Source organism: Neurospora crassa, linkage group IV (genome assembly GCF_000182925.2).
Source record: "Neurospora crassa OR74A linkage group IV, whole genome shotgun sequence".
Taxonomy (NCBI): Eukaryota; Fungi; Ascomycota; class Sordariomycetes; order Sordariales; family Sordariaceae; genus Neurospora; species Neurospora crassa.
The window spans coordinates 1,713,889-1,729,246 of NC_026504.1; the positions used below are offsets into that span (position 1 = coordinate 1,713,889).

Genomic DNA, 15,358 nt, shown 5'->3' on the forward strand with positions numbered 1-15,358 from the left:
TCTCCAGGTGAGCTTGTTAGGATGAAGAGTGGTGTCACTATCTGAGTCCGGGTTTGAAGTTTGAATCCCCTGTGGGAGCGCTGTAAGTATAGGTGACCGACCGCTGTTGGTCTGGTGGAAGACCTCAATAGCCCAATAACCATCCCTGATTTTAATTGCTACCAATGCTCCAATTGAGTAAATGAGTAGAAAAACGCCCCATAAATGCATAACTACCGGTTTCAATATATGCAATGTACGGGACGTTTAAACACCCCCGTCAATGCGGTACTGGACCCTCCCGCCTATCACGTGGATTCGCGAGACACTTTCGCGTCTCTCCAATTCATCAGCATCGTCATCGGCGAACCTCCCAGTAACATCCAAACAACAACCTCCAATACGCGAATCCGGACACGCTGCTTTCCACCACTTTCCACCAACTCTTTCGACCATCAACACCACCGATTGTAGCTGAAACATCCCAAGAACCAAACTCGCACCAATGTCTACCCAAATGAACGCGGGAATCCCGCTTTCCCACGCGCCCGACGGCGTAGGCTACAAACTCCTCGAACTTCCCCCAGAGCTAGTTGAACTTTTGGAATCGGAAAATCCGCCCACGTAAGCTGTTTTACCTGTTCTCTGTTGATTCTGTACACCTTTTTTGCCCCCACGGCGCCCTTTCAGCTTTAACCGACCACTGAAGTTCACAAAAGCCGTTCTCCATCACCACCACCCACCTTCACTATAAGCCTCGCATCACCTCTCCCACCACTGCAGTCTTCCCATTCTAGCCTCATCACCCTTCCTCCAACCTAACTATCCTCCACCAAAACCAAACAACCCAAACAACAGTTGGATACCTCAACTAACAAAAAAAACAACAAAGTCTAACCCTCCACCCCTCCCCCACCGCCGCCCTCCTCAAAACCACCATCAACGGGCTTCCCAAGACTTACTCCCTTCGACAAAAGAACACTTCCAACGGGCTCATTCTTTTATCTCCATTTACTACCATTACTACTACTCAAACTGCACGACCACAACCACAATCACAATCACGGCCAGATAATAAACAGACAACAACAACAACAACAACAGAACCGGGAGACGAGATGGACATAGAACAAGAACAAGAACAACGACAACAACAAGAAGAAAGAGAAGATGAAAAAGGGATGGAGATACCAATCCCAGGCCTCCGAACATTAAGCACACTCCATGAGACGATCGAGTTAGTTCCCGAAGCGGAAGGCGCTAGTGCGCCGGCTGTGAAGGCGAGGGGGAAGTGGCATGAGAAGTTTGCACGGGGGCGTTAAAACAGGTGATTGTCCATGGTTTGGTGGATGTCTTTGTGACATATTTGGTGGGAAGGAAATAGTGGTGGTGGTGTGTTTTGAGAAAGATCTGTGATACCCTGGGATTTTTGAAAAAAAAAAAAAAAAAAAAAAAAAAAAAAAAAAAAAAGGTCAAGAACGAGATGTTCTGGTTCGAGTCAAGGGCTGGAAACGATTGGTTGTTGAAGTCGCTAGTTGAATATTGGTAACTGCCCTTCTTCAGTTGCTGAAGTTGATGGACATGTCTATCCGTTACCACTCTATTGAGGGGTTTTTTTTCTGAGAAAGTCTAATCGTACGGTCAACATTGTCTATCCGTACGGAGATGAAAAGTAGACTTTTATATTCTTCTTCTAGCTTGATAGAGTTTAGTATTAAGCTAGCAAAATGAGTTATATTTTTTCTAATTCTTTTTCTCTATCTAACACTCCTTTTAAACTGACCAGACTTACCTAGTAGCTTAAGAAAACTCTCAAAGAAGATGGCTATCATAAATAAATAATTAATAAGATTCAAGATAGAAAAAGCTTAAGAGGTGGTTTCTTTATGATGCTTAGGGATATAAATTTGGTACCTACCTCAGAAAATTCCTCAAGAATCAACGAATAGTTTAGTACCACCTTCAATTTCATTGGTCTCCATTTCACCAAGTTATACCTAATAAAGCAAAAGTAGACCACCGTACGGATAGACAATGTTGACCGTACGATTAGACTTGCTCTTTTTTTTAATATTGTGAAGGTGTGTCTGACCCCTCAATGCCAACACATTACACACTGAAGGTTAACGGAGACCATGATTGCCATGTCAGTGACTTATCTTCAGCCTTTCACCCATGCTCCTCACAAAACAAGACACATCACTCCATAATAGCATGCTATATACATCGCTATCTATGTGCGCATAATGATCTTACTCTATTTGGGGTATCAAGAGATCTACAATATTACTGCCAAGTACGCTTCGCCACGCAGTGTGCAATGTCTTGCAGGGCGAGAAGAAGGAAAAGCACAAACTAAATGGCTGGCCATGCTCCCGTCTGGTAATGCAGATAAGAACCCAACAAGTACGCTTCATACTCGCTCAGAAAAAGAAATGAAACAATAACAATGCAACGACGCTGAAAGTAGCCAGCGTTTCTCCTTCTATTTGCCTCTTTTTGAAAGAAGGAAATACCAGATGAATACTCACGCCACGCCAGTGATGCCAACGTGTGCTGGTGAATCGTCATCCTCCTCTCCACCATCTTTGACTTTTTGTCACCTTTCCGCGAGCTGGGAACAAGATTTTGCTTCAACGACTTCACAGAAACCGTAGCATATGAACGACATTCCTGACGTCTGAAGGAGATGCCATGAAACAGGGATTAACAAGTCATCAACAAAGATGACTTGGACTGACAAGATACCTTCTCTCGTCCAGCCTCATCCACCAGATCAGGCTTGCCAAGGCCGATATCTAGTTTCCTTGACTGAAACGCAGCATCATTGGCATGGTGAAGCGTTGCGAAGATCGGAGCGAGCAACACATCACCCGATCAAACATCCTCTGCACGGTTGGAACCAGAATCCATTCCATGCGGCCTAGGTTCCGCAACCCGGTCAGGAACCGGGTCTATGAGGACCGAACCCGCATTAGGGGGAGGTTGAAGAGGACGCCCAAGGATGCCATGGACTAGAAGTACCACCTCCACGAAGTCAACCCCATTCATGTCCCCAGCAGGTACTTGCTGTCCAGGAGGCCGTGCAGCTACCTGGCCTTGGTGATCCGGTGTCTCTGGCGCCTATTCATCAGCAGTAAGATCGACAACAGGCACCTGCTGTCTTGGGGGAACTGCTACTACCGGGGCTCGGCCAAGACTTCGCACGTTGACGACCGGATTTGGTATATTGTTGGCGGCCACAGGAGGAGGATGGGCGGCCAACCTTGGCGCAGCGAGTTGCGCCATTTGGGGAAGACCAAATTCATCGTTCGGGGGAAGGGGGCCAAGGGCGAGGCCAGGGAGACCTGGCCCGCCCGGATTCCACTGTGGAACATTGGCCGGGAAATGCGCGTTAAGCATGTAGTGAGGATCGTTATGGTTGTGATGGAGGACCTGGTTTCCAAACCCCGGAAACGCCTGTGGTGCCTGGCCTGGATTGGGAGCAGGATTGAGGGCAGGATTGAGGGCAGGATTAGCATGGGGGTTGGGATGGATACCAAGGGCAGCATAGCCTGCACGTCCTGGGTTCATTCCTTGGTTGGGGTAGCCGTTGGCCACTTGACCCTGTGGTGGCTGAACCGGTCCTCGGTTCCTCTGGGCTGCCAGTTGTGCGTATCGGCGTCCCCACCTCTCCATCACCCGGTCCCGCACTGGTCCCGGCGGCAGTCCTAGTCTTACGTCTATGGCAGAAGCAAAGTCAGTCGAGCATTCGCATGCTAGATGGGAAGGAAGGTCTTGAAGAGGAAAAGGTACTGACACTGCTGTAGAAGATCAGCTTCGCCTTCCACGGGCTGCACATGCACATGTGCAGCTCCTGGCATGCCTGGCTGGGCCTGATTTGGCCCACCCACTTGGGGTTGCGCTACTATACCTGCTGCAAGCGCATGCCGAAGACGAGCCGGACCCTGACCGGGGTAGGCTACAGCAACACGCACACCGTTAGGATGAGCATGCTGCTGCCGTTTCGGAAAAAGCTTCTCATCAAACTTGATTTCAAGCTCCTTAGCATCCATGCTGGGGTCCGCTTCCAGTAGCTTCTTTCGTTCCCTTTCCTCAGCTTCCCGAGCCTCCTTGTCGTGAATATCATCCAGCGACTGCTGTTCAAAGAGAGGGCAGTTGCCCTTTCTACCACCTCTGTTCAGATCGTCAAAGTGGTTATAATCGCAAGGCTGCCTACAAACGTAGCATTGCATGGCTCTGCATCTGGGACAAGTCATCTTGTTGCAACCGCTTTCTTTGATGAATCGGTTCGTGCCTACGCCGGTTAGCCTGAATCAGGCGATCAGAGGAAATCCCAATGAGGACTCACATTTGTAGCACTCCCGTATCATAGCCAATGATCTGGCCTCCTCGAGTTTCCGCTTGGCGTCCTCGCCCTTATTACGGGCTGCTTCAGCCATGGCCTCGTCGCAAGACTTGCCGATGTGAGTTTCTTGACGGCAACGTCGGCAGCTTTTGACCCCGCACTCTGGTTGTTGGCACTCGAACTCCCAGTTGACCTCTACTGGGGGATACTCCGCAGCATAGTTGCAGAATGGACAAGTCTCCAGGCCGTCGATACCAGCACGTCGAATGCTGTCATTTTGCTCGATCTGGTCCAGGGTACGCTTCAGGCGGTCATCCAGGAATAGGTCTTTTTGATCTCTGGAAAAAGTTGCTTCGCAGCCATCCATAGACATGCAACCTAGATGATACCGCTGCTGTCCGATCTGATTTTCCGCTTGCCGCCGAGCGCAGTCATAGCAGAACCAGTGAGCAGTGTCACCATCACAGTGCACCATGCGATTGTAGGGAAGTTCGTCAAAACAACACCCGCATTCGGTGATGGCACCTTCCGCCTTTGCGTTTTCGAAGTTTTCCTTGTCTTCCCTCTCCTGGGCTTCTTTGGCGGCGTCCTTGGCTAATTTTGCTGAACATACCTCCTGCGCTGCGAGAAATTCTTGCTGTGCCTCTCTGCCGGGTAGAGTGCTATCTTCTTTATCGATTGCTACCTCTTCGATGTTGTTCTTGTGTCTGGGATACAATTTCCTGCGAAAGGTGACGCCATCAGGTTTCGAAAAATCCTCATGTAGGGCTGAGTACGTTTGATAGACCGAAGAGTTATGCGTTAACATAGCTTCCTCGATTTCGCCTACGTATGCTTTGGGAAAAGCTTCCCTGAGAAGGAGCCGGCTGGTCCAGGATTAGTTATGGCTTCAAGTTTCGGGTGTGAATTGGTGAAGTCCAGACTTGTCTCCAGAGTCTAGCGACGATTGAGAGACTCACCAGACGCGGCTATAATTGTGGTCTCTATGGTACTGGGATACACGGCCGTCGTATTTTTTGTGCAATTTTTGGAGCTTCGACTCTTTCGCGTTGTCGCCGACATCCGCATCGTCTCGTTTCCTTTTCTTGACGCGTCTTGGATATTTGGTGCCGTTGCCTTCTTCCTCCAAGATACGATTAAGGAACAGTTCTGAATCCCATCCGCATGCATGACCCTGCTGCTGGGCGTAATCTGGACAAATGTCCGGTAGAAGGCTTATGACTGTGGCCAGAAACGTGTCCTGGTCACGTTGTGGCCTTTGTTCTGGCACCGGTGGTACAGCAGGAGGTGGCCAACCGTCGTCAACGAAAACCCTGCCCAGGAAATTAGTATCTTTATACGTCTCGCAACGAAACCATGTCTCTGGATGATGATGTGTAGGAGGTTGTCTCCAGCCTGTCCCGTCTGCTTCTTCCTTGGAACATTCGCCCTGATTCGAGTGAGTGAGTATAACAGGATCGAAGAGTGTAAACATGGCTAAAGGGCAACGAGGTAGGTTTACGCCTACGGTGGTGATAATGACGAGGAAAAGGAAAAGAAAACAGAAGGGCGCTTTTGGTATAATCAGTGAGCCGGGGATGGGCGTGTTCACCACTCTGAATAGCGAGACCAGATGTGGAAGTTATGTTGTATGAATGGTGAGGAGGGAAGATGGCCGTAGTCTTGCCCAAAGACAGTAGACCAGGCGAAAATGATCCAGATACCGAGTAAGAACGGGACAGCGAGGTGCTTCGTTGGAACCCAATTCTGCATGTAATGGAACGTGAAGCCTAAGAGAGAATCTCCCAATGTGCGCGAAGTGAAGTGTATCTGGTTGAGAAGTCAACCCACCCCGGAAAGAGAATGAAACATCGGGGATGCGGCTCAAAACTTGGTCAGATGCATGGTAGTCGGGAGCGACGTCAGGTCGATCTGGTGGTTCGACATAGCCAAGATCTGAGAGTGGGTAAACCACCGGTACATGATCAAGGCATGAAGAGGGAGAATGAACACGAACGAGAATAAGAACAAGGCGTGATGGGGAAAGATCATGGTGGTCTGTGAACACAAGTTGAAGTAACTCACGGGTCAGAGGCACTCATGGCTCAGGCTTTGCTTCGCCAGGTAGTTCGATATGTGCTGACGACGAAAAGACGCAAGTTGGCGAAGCTGCAGGAAGAGCGAGGCGGAACATGTGCCGGGCAGGGCAGCTTGCGTGGAGCAGTTTCTATTTTCTCCCCTGAATTCGAGGAACTGAATATGTACCAGCGTGTGGCTTGCGAGTGAATCCCGTCGGTGCTCGTCCGAGGTGTTCGTGAATGTCGTGGTTAGGCGGGCGAGTCGAAGGTTGCAGGTTAGTCTCGTACGATCCGCCCGGTTCGATGTTTGAGGTTTTTGAGAGCATAAGTTGAACACTTCAGTTGTATACAGGTTGACGAAGTCCCATCACAGCCCCATGGTCCGATGATGGGCAGGAAAGCAGGATGCAAGCGACTGTTTGGAGATATAATGAAGCGAAGGTTCAGATGGAATGCTCTTGGTTAGCGGGCGCATCAGAGAGGCGACATGGCACTTGAGATTTTTTTTTGAAAAGCCTGGAAGCGTCGGGCGGTGTCGCTCGTGAGTTGGGAATTAAACGAGGCCCAAACCAACCATGCGGCGGCAATTGCGTTGGACGCGAGCTGTGTCGCAAAGGATGGATGATGAATCTAGCCAGTCGTGGAGAGGAGTAGATGGCGCCAGCGGCAGGCGGCCAGCAAACCCATACATCGGGTTGAGTGAGGCCTTCCCCAGTCTCCGCCTGCCGAGCGTGCTGAGCGTGGACCTTGATGACAGGATCGGACAGTGTGAGCAAGCGACACGTTGCCAGGCCACCGTCACCCGTTCATGCGGCTGCCGAGGCAAACGGCCCGGTGATCAATGAGTTGATAAGAATGCAAGTGCCCAAAAAACACAGACGAAGCTGGAACCGACCTGTGTGGACATGGACTCGGCAGCTGAACAGGGAAGGTACAATTTACTTTGAATTGTATTGGTTCCTTCCTTCACTTTGGATGCTCCATCCCGGGTAAATCACCAAAAAAAATCGTGAATACGCACCACCCAACTCGTCGTTTCCCCATGCTTGACGCCTCTTATCTCTTAAAGAATCAGACCTCCTGTTCTTCTTGAGTGTTTCGGGTAGGGTCCATGTGTGTCAATACCTAGAGGTACCTCTAGGTAGGAATACCTGGGTCACCTGGCTGCCTGGCCTAGTTTGTGCAGTTGTTGGACGCCAGCAAAACGGCGGGGGTGGGACAGAATCGTCCTCCCACCCCAATACTCCATTGACTTCGGTCGGAGTCGATCAACCTGGGGTGAGTGTGAGTGAAACTGGCTGTAGCTTCCGGGGCAAAGCTTGCGTAATTGTGATGATGAAGGCTTGATGACCAAAGACAGTTGTTGTCATGGTGTAATATTGATACTGGTGTACGCAGCTTACAGAACAATAGGTACAGTTCGGTTTTACCTAAGAAGAGGCCGTACAAAGAGCCGAGATAGAAATACCCCAAGCCGGTTAGACTTGTATTCGTGGGGGTGGGGCACGACTCCAATTCATACGTAATGTACATTAGTGTACAGTCCAATACTGGTTTGAGTGTTAGCTCGATACCTCGGGTTAACTTCCCTCTGCGTAATTATGCTGCGGGTATGCTTTTTCTAAAATCTAAGACACCACATTGTTCCTTGTTCATGCTTTCGAAATTATACTTGGTCATTGATTGCGTCCATAACATTTCGAAAGACCTGTCGTGCAGTGTACCAGGCGCGAGAACCCAGGTACCAAGTTAACATTCAGACCCGCAATTAGATTGCCATATTTTCTGATCTGGTTCGCTAGAGGTATTAAGAGCCAGGCCGCCCAACCCACCTCTTCACAACACTGCATGCGAGCAAGACCGAGGTCACCATCATTCAATCCTCTAGACCAGATCAGATTGCAAACCAGTACCATTTCAACTATGGCCTAACTCTCACACTGCCCAACTATGATGTATGTGACAATATTACAAAACCTCCGTCATGATATTCGGTGGTTAAGTGATAGAAGCAAGTGGGTATCTACGCAAAGGGCAGCTCAGCTACTACCTCTGAACACTGCCATATCGGTAATCTACCTACCTAGGTAGCAAGACTGGACCTTCCCGCTCAGAAATCCTCTTCATCATCCTCCAAATCTGACAATTCCGAATCTTCATCTTCCTCCTCGTCCTCATCCTCACTTGAAGGGACATTGCGCCTCGTTCTCCTTCGCGAACCTGGAATACTCGCCTTCGCCTTGGCAGCAGCCGCCTTGCGCTTGGGTTTCGTACTCATCACCGCGGACTCTTTCTTCCTTTCCGCTTGGTCCCCGTTGCCCTCTCCCTCGCCATGATCCACCTCAAGTGTATCCTCCCCATCCTCATCATCCTCATCTACCACCGGGAAGAAAGAGGACCTTAGATGGCTATCCCTTTCTTCATCCTCCACCTCAAAGCCTTCGGGCAAAAACCCACCGCCGCCCGTTTCCTCATCTTCACCCATTTCCGCTTCGGCGTCGGATAACTCCCGAATATCCGCCCCTCCGCTTCCATGCCTCCCAAAGACCTCCACCTCATCACCCACATGCCCATAATCCTGCTTGATTCTCTCGACAATTCGCATCCCCATCAAAAGCTTCCTCCACATTCCCAACGCCGCCTTCCGTCGCTTCTCATCCTCCTTCCTCTTCTTCTCCGCCTCATCCTTGGCCACCTCCTCCATCACCTGATCATGATGCTCCTCGGCAATAACAACCCCCTGAACCACCGGCACCGCCATTCTGTTTCCAAACTCAAAGTCCACCACCGCCTCCGCGTAGTCGATGCCCAACCGCTTGCACACACGCATCGCGCCGCGGTATGGCACGTGCACCGCTCCCTGAGGGCACATGTGCTCAGCAAATAAATCAATGTTGCCGTACTCGTTCTTGGGGATGACGCCGTTCTCGATGGGCGGCGGGATGATCCAATCCGTTTGGTCGAAGCTGTATAATCCCTGCAGCACCTTCTGGCCTGTAAGCCGTTCGGCTTCCGCAATCTCTCGTCGCCGGTTGTTCGTTGCTGCTCGGTAAGGGACGCGCTTGAGCGGTTGCTCACCGGGAAGGGGAGCTCGCCCTTGCTTGTGCCAAGTTTCGGCGCTCTTGACGTGGACTACGTCCTTGCGGGAGTAGACGGGCTCGTCTTGGGTGGCGGCCGTGGTGGTCGCCGCTTTTTTGCTGCTGCCGCCGCTGCTGCCTTTGTTCCTGAACATCTTGACTGGTCGCGCGTTGGGCAGGAGTGCTTCCTCGCGCTTGAGGTGTCGCTCGAGGACAAACTCTTTGGATTGCTTGTAGTACTGTAGAGTCTCTTGGCCCTCTTTGACTTCCTTCTTCTCGGGCTTGGCTGGCTTCAGGTCCGTCGCGTTTTCTTCTAGATCGACGTCGGTCATGGCGGGCTTGCTCCTGCCGCCTCGAGCGTAGCCTTTCATCACGGTCTGGAACCAGTCGTACATTTCGTACCTTGCTACCTTGCCGTGCTTGTTGTAAACGGGAACTTTCTCCATGGGAATCCTCATGCCTTTTGTGCGCCCAGGCAAGGTTTGCCGCTTGAGGTAGCGCACTGTGACATCCTTTGCTGTGCCGTCTGGCGAGTAACCCATGACGTAGGCCATGACCTGCTTGGCCTTGTCCGCTTTGCTACCACGTGGCTCCAGAGACTCAATCAACTCCCTATTCGTTCCAATGATGGATTTCACGATGGGGTCAACTGGTAGGTACTTCTTGGTGACTGGGGAGAGAACCTCGGTCCAGTAATGGGGGAACTCCAGGTCCTTGTCGTAGACTTTGTTCTTCATTCGCGGTGTTGGTTCGGGCTCGTGATCACTAATGACTAGATCGTCGTCACTGTCTGCTGCTATAAGCTCCGAGTTAGACCTTTGAATCTTCGTTGCCTTACGGCTCGCGCCTCGTCTTGTAGATCTCCCTGATGCATGAGTTGTAACGGTCTCCTTGGCCATACTCGTGGCTCCCATGTTCTTTTTAGGGGTCGGTTTGAGATCTTCTTCCTTCTCCGGATCTGCCTCTTCCACTTTAGTCCAGCCGAACCCTAAGGGCTGGAGACTAGCTACCAACCTAGCCTCCAACCCCAGTGCCCTCAACATTGCTGTGAACAGTTGAGCGCCAACATCACGACTCCCAGCGCATTCCGAAGCACACTCGCGAAAGTCTTCCAAAGAGGCGATTCGCTCTCCAAATCGTTCCGGTTGATGCTCCTCCTGGTTGAAGGCTTTCGTCAGGCGATCCAACCTCTCCAACGTCATGTACCCCCATTTCCGTAGCCCCGGTGCCGTGGTCCGAAACCGCTGCTTCCACCACGCGCTGAGGACTTTCATCAACCGAAACAGTGGATCGCCATGGCTCATATCTACCGCGCCCTTTTCAAGATGTTTCGCTGCTTGACCCCAGTCGCGCGACCTGTCCGCTTTGGCAGCATCTTTCCCTTTCGCCTGCGCCTTTCCTTTCACTTGCGCCCTCGTCTTCTTCTGGGCGGGTGACTTCTTCTTAGTCGAAGCCTCAGTACCACCTCCATCAGGTACCACCACCTCCAACCCACTATTCCGCCTCCATCTATCCACCTCATCCCAAAGTTTCGGAGGGAGATGCGACAAAAGAATTCCTTGCACCTCTGGGTCGCACAGCCACGCATTACGAACAGCGTTGTGCCAGAGAAGCAACTGCACGTGCACACAATGAGTCGAGACGCGTATCCTCCGCTCTAGCTTGGACGGTCCTTTCTTCCCTAGTGCGTTGGCGAGGGATATGCGCGTGTCCCGGATCAAAGTCAGTTCGAGGTCGCCAGCGGGTACTTCGGGAACGTTTGCTGTGGTTGATTGGGGCTGGTAGGGTTCGACGTCTTCAAATTCAAGATCTTCGTCGTCATCCTCGTCTTCGTCCTCGCCTACTTGAACATTGTGTTTTTGTTTCTTGAGGACCGGAACGTCTTCAAAGTCGCCATCGGACAAGGATGAGAGAGAACTGGAGTCGTCATCGGAGCTCTCGTCGAGCGCCAAGGCTGCGAGGCTGGTCTTGGAAGATGAAGCGGGACTGGCGGTTGCGTCGAGGGCGTCAAAGAGAGTCGGCTTCCGAGGTGGAGCAGACAATTTGGCGGCGTTGAGGTTCTCTTTTCCTTTTCTTCGCTTTGCATCGTTTTTCAGGTCGTTGGCTGGAGGCGGGGATTCATCCCGGACTCGCTTGCGGGGTACATATGGAGGCATAATGGGCGAGGTGCTGTGTCTCTCGACGACTGATCATATCGGGGGGTCAAATGTGTTCGTTTGGGCTGTATTAGAATGTATCCAACTACATCCAACGCCTCTATGTCGTCATCACAAGACGCGTTCGGCCTTGCGGATGGCAAGGAAACAAAGCTCAAGTACCCTAACCCTGAATTTTGTGTGGATGTGATTCAGGTTGTTGCTGTTTACCGGTTGTTGTTCAGTTGCTTTTTATTGCTTCGTATAGTCAAAAAGTCAAAACTCTGATACAGCTTCAACGAAGGGGTTATCGCTATAGAGAGACCATGTTCACCAAAGAAGGCGCAAGGCAGGATTGGGTGGAAGACGGTAAGGAACGTGAAGATGTTTTGTGTTGTCTCAGGGCAATGGAACGACTGACATCACCACCTACATATGACGGGAGGATAGAGGTGACTTTACCCCACGAATTGCAGGCAGTGCAGTGGACTCGCAGTGGACTTGGAGCGCTACCAGTGCCGCCTCTGGTAAACCGGCAGGCAATCTGTGTTGTTGTTGCCCCTGTTGATTACCAGATCTCTCCACAATATCGGTGCATTCGAGACCCTTCCAGATCCACCGTGCGGCGGCTGAAGGCAGCGGCTGACAGGGCCGCGAGGGCCGCTACGGCGCTGAAAGGCAGGCGATGCATGCGCAATGGACCCCCGAAGGCAACAACAACGTCACGACAGCCACTGTTTACCTGTAAGGGTACCTTCTTTCCTCGGCATCCTTCGACTTGCTTTTGATCTGCTTTGTCATCCATTATCCAAGAGCACGTCGCGTGACAGCGAAACTCTACATCCAGCTTGCGAATCTTCAGACGACAACGACCCCTTTGCCACGCCTAAGCTATCTTTAGCTATTGTGTCACAAGCGAAGGCAGCATCGTCCTTACGACTTGGCAGGGGTGACCATCTACAACCTCGAGGCCATCACAATCCAGGGGCACTGCATTATTACCAATCCTCCATCGAACGCCCATATATAAACCCGCGCGAACCCTCCTTCTCACCATGTCCAACAACGGCTCTTCCGATACTAGCTACGTCAAAATGTCTACCGCCGACGTTGCCTCACCCTCCTCTGGCGCCAGCGCCGGCACCGACGCCAGTCTAGTCGGCAAGCACTGCCAGCTCGAATACTGCAATCAGCTCGACTTTCTCCCTTTCCTTTGCCAATCCTGTCACAAGACCTTCTGCCTCGACCATCGGTCCGAGTCATCGCACAACTGCGCCTGCGCGGGCGCTTGGGCCGAGCGTCGCCGGCTTGCCCAGCTTGCCCGGCCCTCCGCCGGCGAAGGGAAACGCATGCGCGAGCTCGTCTCGCAAAAGCCCTGCGCCGACGACGCCTGCAAGACCATCATCGGCACTTCCCTAGTCCCGGGCGTGCACTGCCCCTCCTGCAACCGGGACTACTGCCTCAAGCACCGGCTGGCCGAAGACCACGACTGCAAATCCAAGGTTCCGATCGGGGCGCGAGCAGCGTCCGCTGCGACGGCGGCGGCAATGCAAGCGAGCGCCAAAAGTGCGCTCGAACGGTTCAAGCTGTGGGGGAAAACGAAGCGCGAGGAGGCGGCAAGATCGCTACCGAAACCGAAACCGAGCACGGCTGCGCAAAGGGTGATTGCGGTCAACACGCTGAAGAAGACGGCCAAGGGCGATGACAAGATCCCTCCCGAGAAGAGGATATATCTGTATGTGGAGGCGGAAAGCGAAACGGCCAAGGCGAAGATCCCCAAGGGCGAGTTCTTTTACAACAAGGAGTGGGTGGTGGGGAGAGTGTTGGACGCGGCGGCTAGGCGTTTGCAGGTGCAGAATATCAACAATCAGTCGAGCAAGGAGGAGGATCGGCTAAGGGTGTTCCATGTGGAGGGCGGGAGGATGTTGGAGTTCAATGAGAAGATCGAGAAGGTGTTGGTGAATGGGAATACGATTGTGCTGCTGAGGGGGGTGGGGCCGCCACCGGATTTGATTGAGATGTGAGGCAGGCTGGCTGGTAATTGGAGGATGTGGGATAGTGGGAGTTGGTTCGCGTCCTCACTTTATATATTCTGAGAGCATTGTGATGGGCTTTTTAAGGGGTTTTTTATTTCTCATGGACACTTCCTTATACCAAGTGCTGGGACTGGGAAGATGTTGGGGCTTTTCCTAGATGACTTCACAAGTAATGATATCTTGTGCAACTTGTCAATCTATCAGTAATTTGTTGAATAATGAGCATATAAATGTAGAAATCCTATAATACACTTCAACAGCGCATGGGAACAATCCCTTCATACATCTTTGGCCAGCCCATGTCCTCTCCATCATCTCTCTATCCCGCTTACTCGTTCTTCTCCTTGTGAGGAGTAGGCTTCTCACTCAGCGTCTTTTCTCTTCCGATAAGTGGCGCATGCCCAACAGCCTCCTTGCCGCCAAATGTCTCGAAGGCCTTATGGAACACCCATTCGACCGCATTTTCAACTGGCTTGTCGAACAAAGTAGGCAGGAAGGGAACGACCGACAGACCGAGACCAATGGGACCCCAGGTCCGGATCGTCTGGTTCTTGACGTTCTTCATCGCGCGCCCGCTGTACCGCACCACGCTGTGAATCGTAAACGCAGGCAGTCCCATACTGGCCACGCTCTGGAAGATGAGGCGCTGCAGCATCACGGTCCGGTAATCCTCCAGCGGCGTGATTTTGCCGGGCGTCGGCTTGTCGTCTTCCATCTTCTTGGTGCCGTTCTCATCGATCAAGCCGAGAATGCGCTTCTGGCGCGATGTCAGCTCGACGTTGGGGTCCAGCACCCGCCGGTTGTGCCAGTATGCCTTGTATCCTTCGTAGCTGACGTCGCCCAGGATGTACGCCCACGAGACGCCGTAGGCACCACGAACGAGCCACGGGTGCGCGACGGGGCGGAAGGACTCCCCGATATCGGAGGTGTAGGCGACGTAGCGGTGGGCGGAGAGGAGAATGGTGCGGAAGCGGGAGGCGTAGGCGGCGTAACGGACGTTGGACTCGGTCGAGGGAGGCATGCTGTCGTAGAGTACATGACCAATGTTAGCTCCGCGAGACTGTTGGGCCTAAACTCCTTTCTTTTTTATTCTTTCGTGTGTTGATTTTCCGGTGCAAAACACGTACTAGCCCTCGTAGAGATCATCATAAAATTCTTCCTTGTCAGTCTTGTCGACTAACTTCTGGAGACCGTCGGGGAGCTTTCTTCGCGCGGGTAGCTTCTGGGGGTTGAGCTCGTCATGAACGGCATTCTTGACATCGACAACCTTCTTCTCCACCTTGTCTTGTATAGGGCTGGTTTCTGAAGGAGACTGCGTGGGCGGCGCCGGCTTGTCCGGGTTATTGCTGTTGCCAAAGGGCCACATTGTGGTTTATTGTTGCTTCTAACGCGGATTGGGAATTTGCTCGTATGCGACGGATTGCGCGATGTTGGCGCGGTGATGTATTTTTATGATAAAAAACAAAACAAAAAGGTCGTCGTTGTCTTTGATGTCGCGTCAAAGGTAGCTACAAGTAGAAATTAAAACCCCCGGGAGATCCAGAGTACACTAGGATGTGGTGATGGTAAGAAGCAGAATGCGCTGGCAAGCTAACACCATTGAGCTTCAGATGAGCTTCCTCCACTCACTTCCGGACCATAAGCCGGGCGCAATTCGAGCAGTGACGTAGCGACGGTCGATAAGTAGTGGATAACCGAGCGATAACACTTGTACATACTTAGCGTG

General features: G+C 51.9%; 5 protein-coding genes across 5 annotated transcripts; 2 read left to right on the forward strand and 3 right to left on the reverse strand.

Annotated features, from left to right (window-relative positions):
• Window positions 1-349: 349 nt before the first annotated feature.
• On the forward strand, window positions 350-1,651 carry NCU16767 (hypothetical protein). Its single transcript, XM_011396075.1, has 2 exons — window positions 350-603; window positions 872-1,651. The coding sequence occupies exons 1-2, from the start codon at window positions 485-487 to the stop codon at window positions 1,299-1,301; spliced, it is 549 nt and encodes a 182-aa protein (XP_011394377.1). The 5' UTR covers window positions 350-484; the 3' UTR covers window positions 1,302-1,651.
• Window positions 1,652-2,219: 568 nt separating this feature from the next.
• On the reverse strand, window positions 2,220-7,045 carry NCU06584 (hypothetical protein). Its single transcript, XM_956851.3, has 5 exons — window positions 6,392-7,045; window positions 5,287-5,756; window positions 4,331-5,193; window positions 3,779-4,276; window positions 2,220-3,701 (listed from the first exon to the last, which is right to left on the reverse strand). Exons 3-5 carry the CDS (start codon window positions 5,133-5,135, stop codon window positions 3,103-3,105), a joined length of 1,902 nt encoding a protein of 633 aa, XP_961944.3. The 5' UTR covers window positions 5,136-5,193; window positions 5,287-5,756; window positions 6,392-7,045; the 3' UTR covers window positions 2,220-3,102.
• Window positions 7,046-8,273: 1,228 nt separating this feature from the next.
• On the reverse strand, window positions 8,274-12,024 carry NCU06585 (Rad4 family protein). Its single transcript, XM_956852.2, has one exon. The coding sequence runs from the start codon at window positions 11,615-11,617 to the stop codon at window positions 8,495-8,497; it is 3,123 nt and encodes a 1,040-aa protein (XP_961945.1). The 5' UTR covers window positions 11,618-12,024; the 3' UTR covers window positions 8,274-8,494.
• A 303-nt stretch (window positions 12,025-12,327) lies between these two features.
• NCU06586 (AN1 zinc finger protein) lies at window positions 12,328-13,899 on the forward strand. Its single transcript, XM_956853.3, has one exon. The coding sequence runs from the start codon at window positions 12,652-12,654 to the stop codon at window positions 13,618-13,620; it is 969 nt and encodes a 322-aa protein (XP_961946.2). The 5' UTR covers window positions 12,328-12,651; the 3' UTR covers window positions 13,621-13,899.
• On the reverse strand, window positions 13,717-15,291 carry NCU06587 (hypothetical protein). The gene is made up of 2 exons (XM_956854.3): window positions 14,760-15,291; window positions 13,717-14,654 (listed from the first exon to the last, which is right to left on the reverse strand). Exons 1-2 carry the CDS (start codon window positions 14,996-14,998, stop codon window positions 13,961-13,963), a joined length of 933 nt encoding a protein of 310 aa, XP_961947.2. The 5' UTR covers window positions 14,999-15,291; the 3' UTR covers window positions 13,717-13,960.
• Between the last annotated feature and the right edge of the window lie 67 nt (window positions 15,292-15,358).

Excerpts from the sequence above, each read along its gene's own strand:
- NCU16767 (XM_011396075.1), top strand. The coding sequence starts at position 485 with ATGTCTACCCAAATGAACGCGGGAATCCCGCTTTCCCACGCGCCCGAC. Across the intron at positions 604-871 it reads GAATCGGAAAATCCGCCCAC|TCTAACCCTCCACCCCTCCC; the intron begins GTAAGCTGTTTT and ends AAAACAACAAAG.
- NCU06584 (XM_956851.3), bottom strand. The coding sequence starts at position 5,135 with ATGTTAACGCATAACTCTTCGGTCTATCAAACGTACTCAGCCCTACAT. Across the intron at positions 4,277-4,330 it reads GATACGGGAGTGCTACAAAT|GCACGAACCGATTCATCAAA; the intron begins GTGAGTCCTCAT and ends TAACCGGCGTAG. Across the intron at positions 3,702-3,778 it reads AGCTGATCTTCTACAGCAGT|ACGTAAGACTAGGACTGCCG; the intron begins GTCAGTACCTTT and ends CTTCTGCCATAG.
- NCU06585 (XM_956852.2), bottom strand. The coding sequence starts at position 11,617 with ATGCCTCCATATGTACCCCGCAAGCGAGTCCGGGATGAATCCCCGCCT.
- NCU06586 (XM_956853.3), top strand. The coding sequence starts at position 12,652 with ATGTCCAACAACGGCTCTTCCGATACTAGCTACGTCAAAATGTCTACC.
- NCU06587 (XM_956854.3), bottom strand. The coding sequence starts at position 14,998 with ATGTGGCCCTTTGGCAACAGCAATAACCCGGACAAGCCGGCGCCGCCC. Across the intron at positions 14,655-14,759 it reads GATGATCTCTACGAGGGCTA|CATGCCTCCCTCGACCGAGT; the intron begins GTACGTGTTTTG and ends ACTCTACGACAG.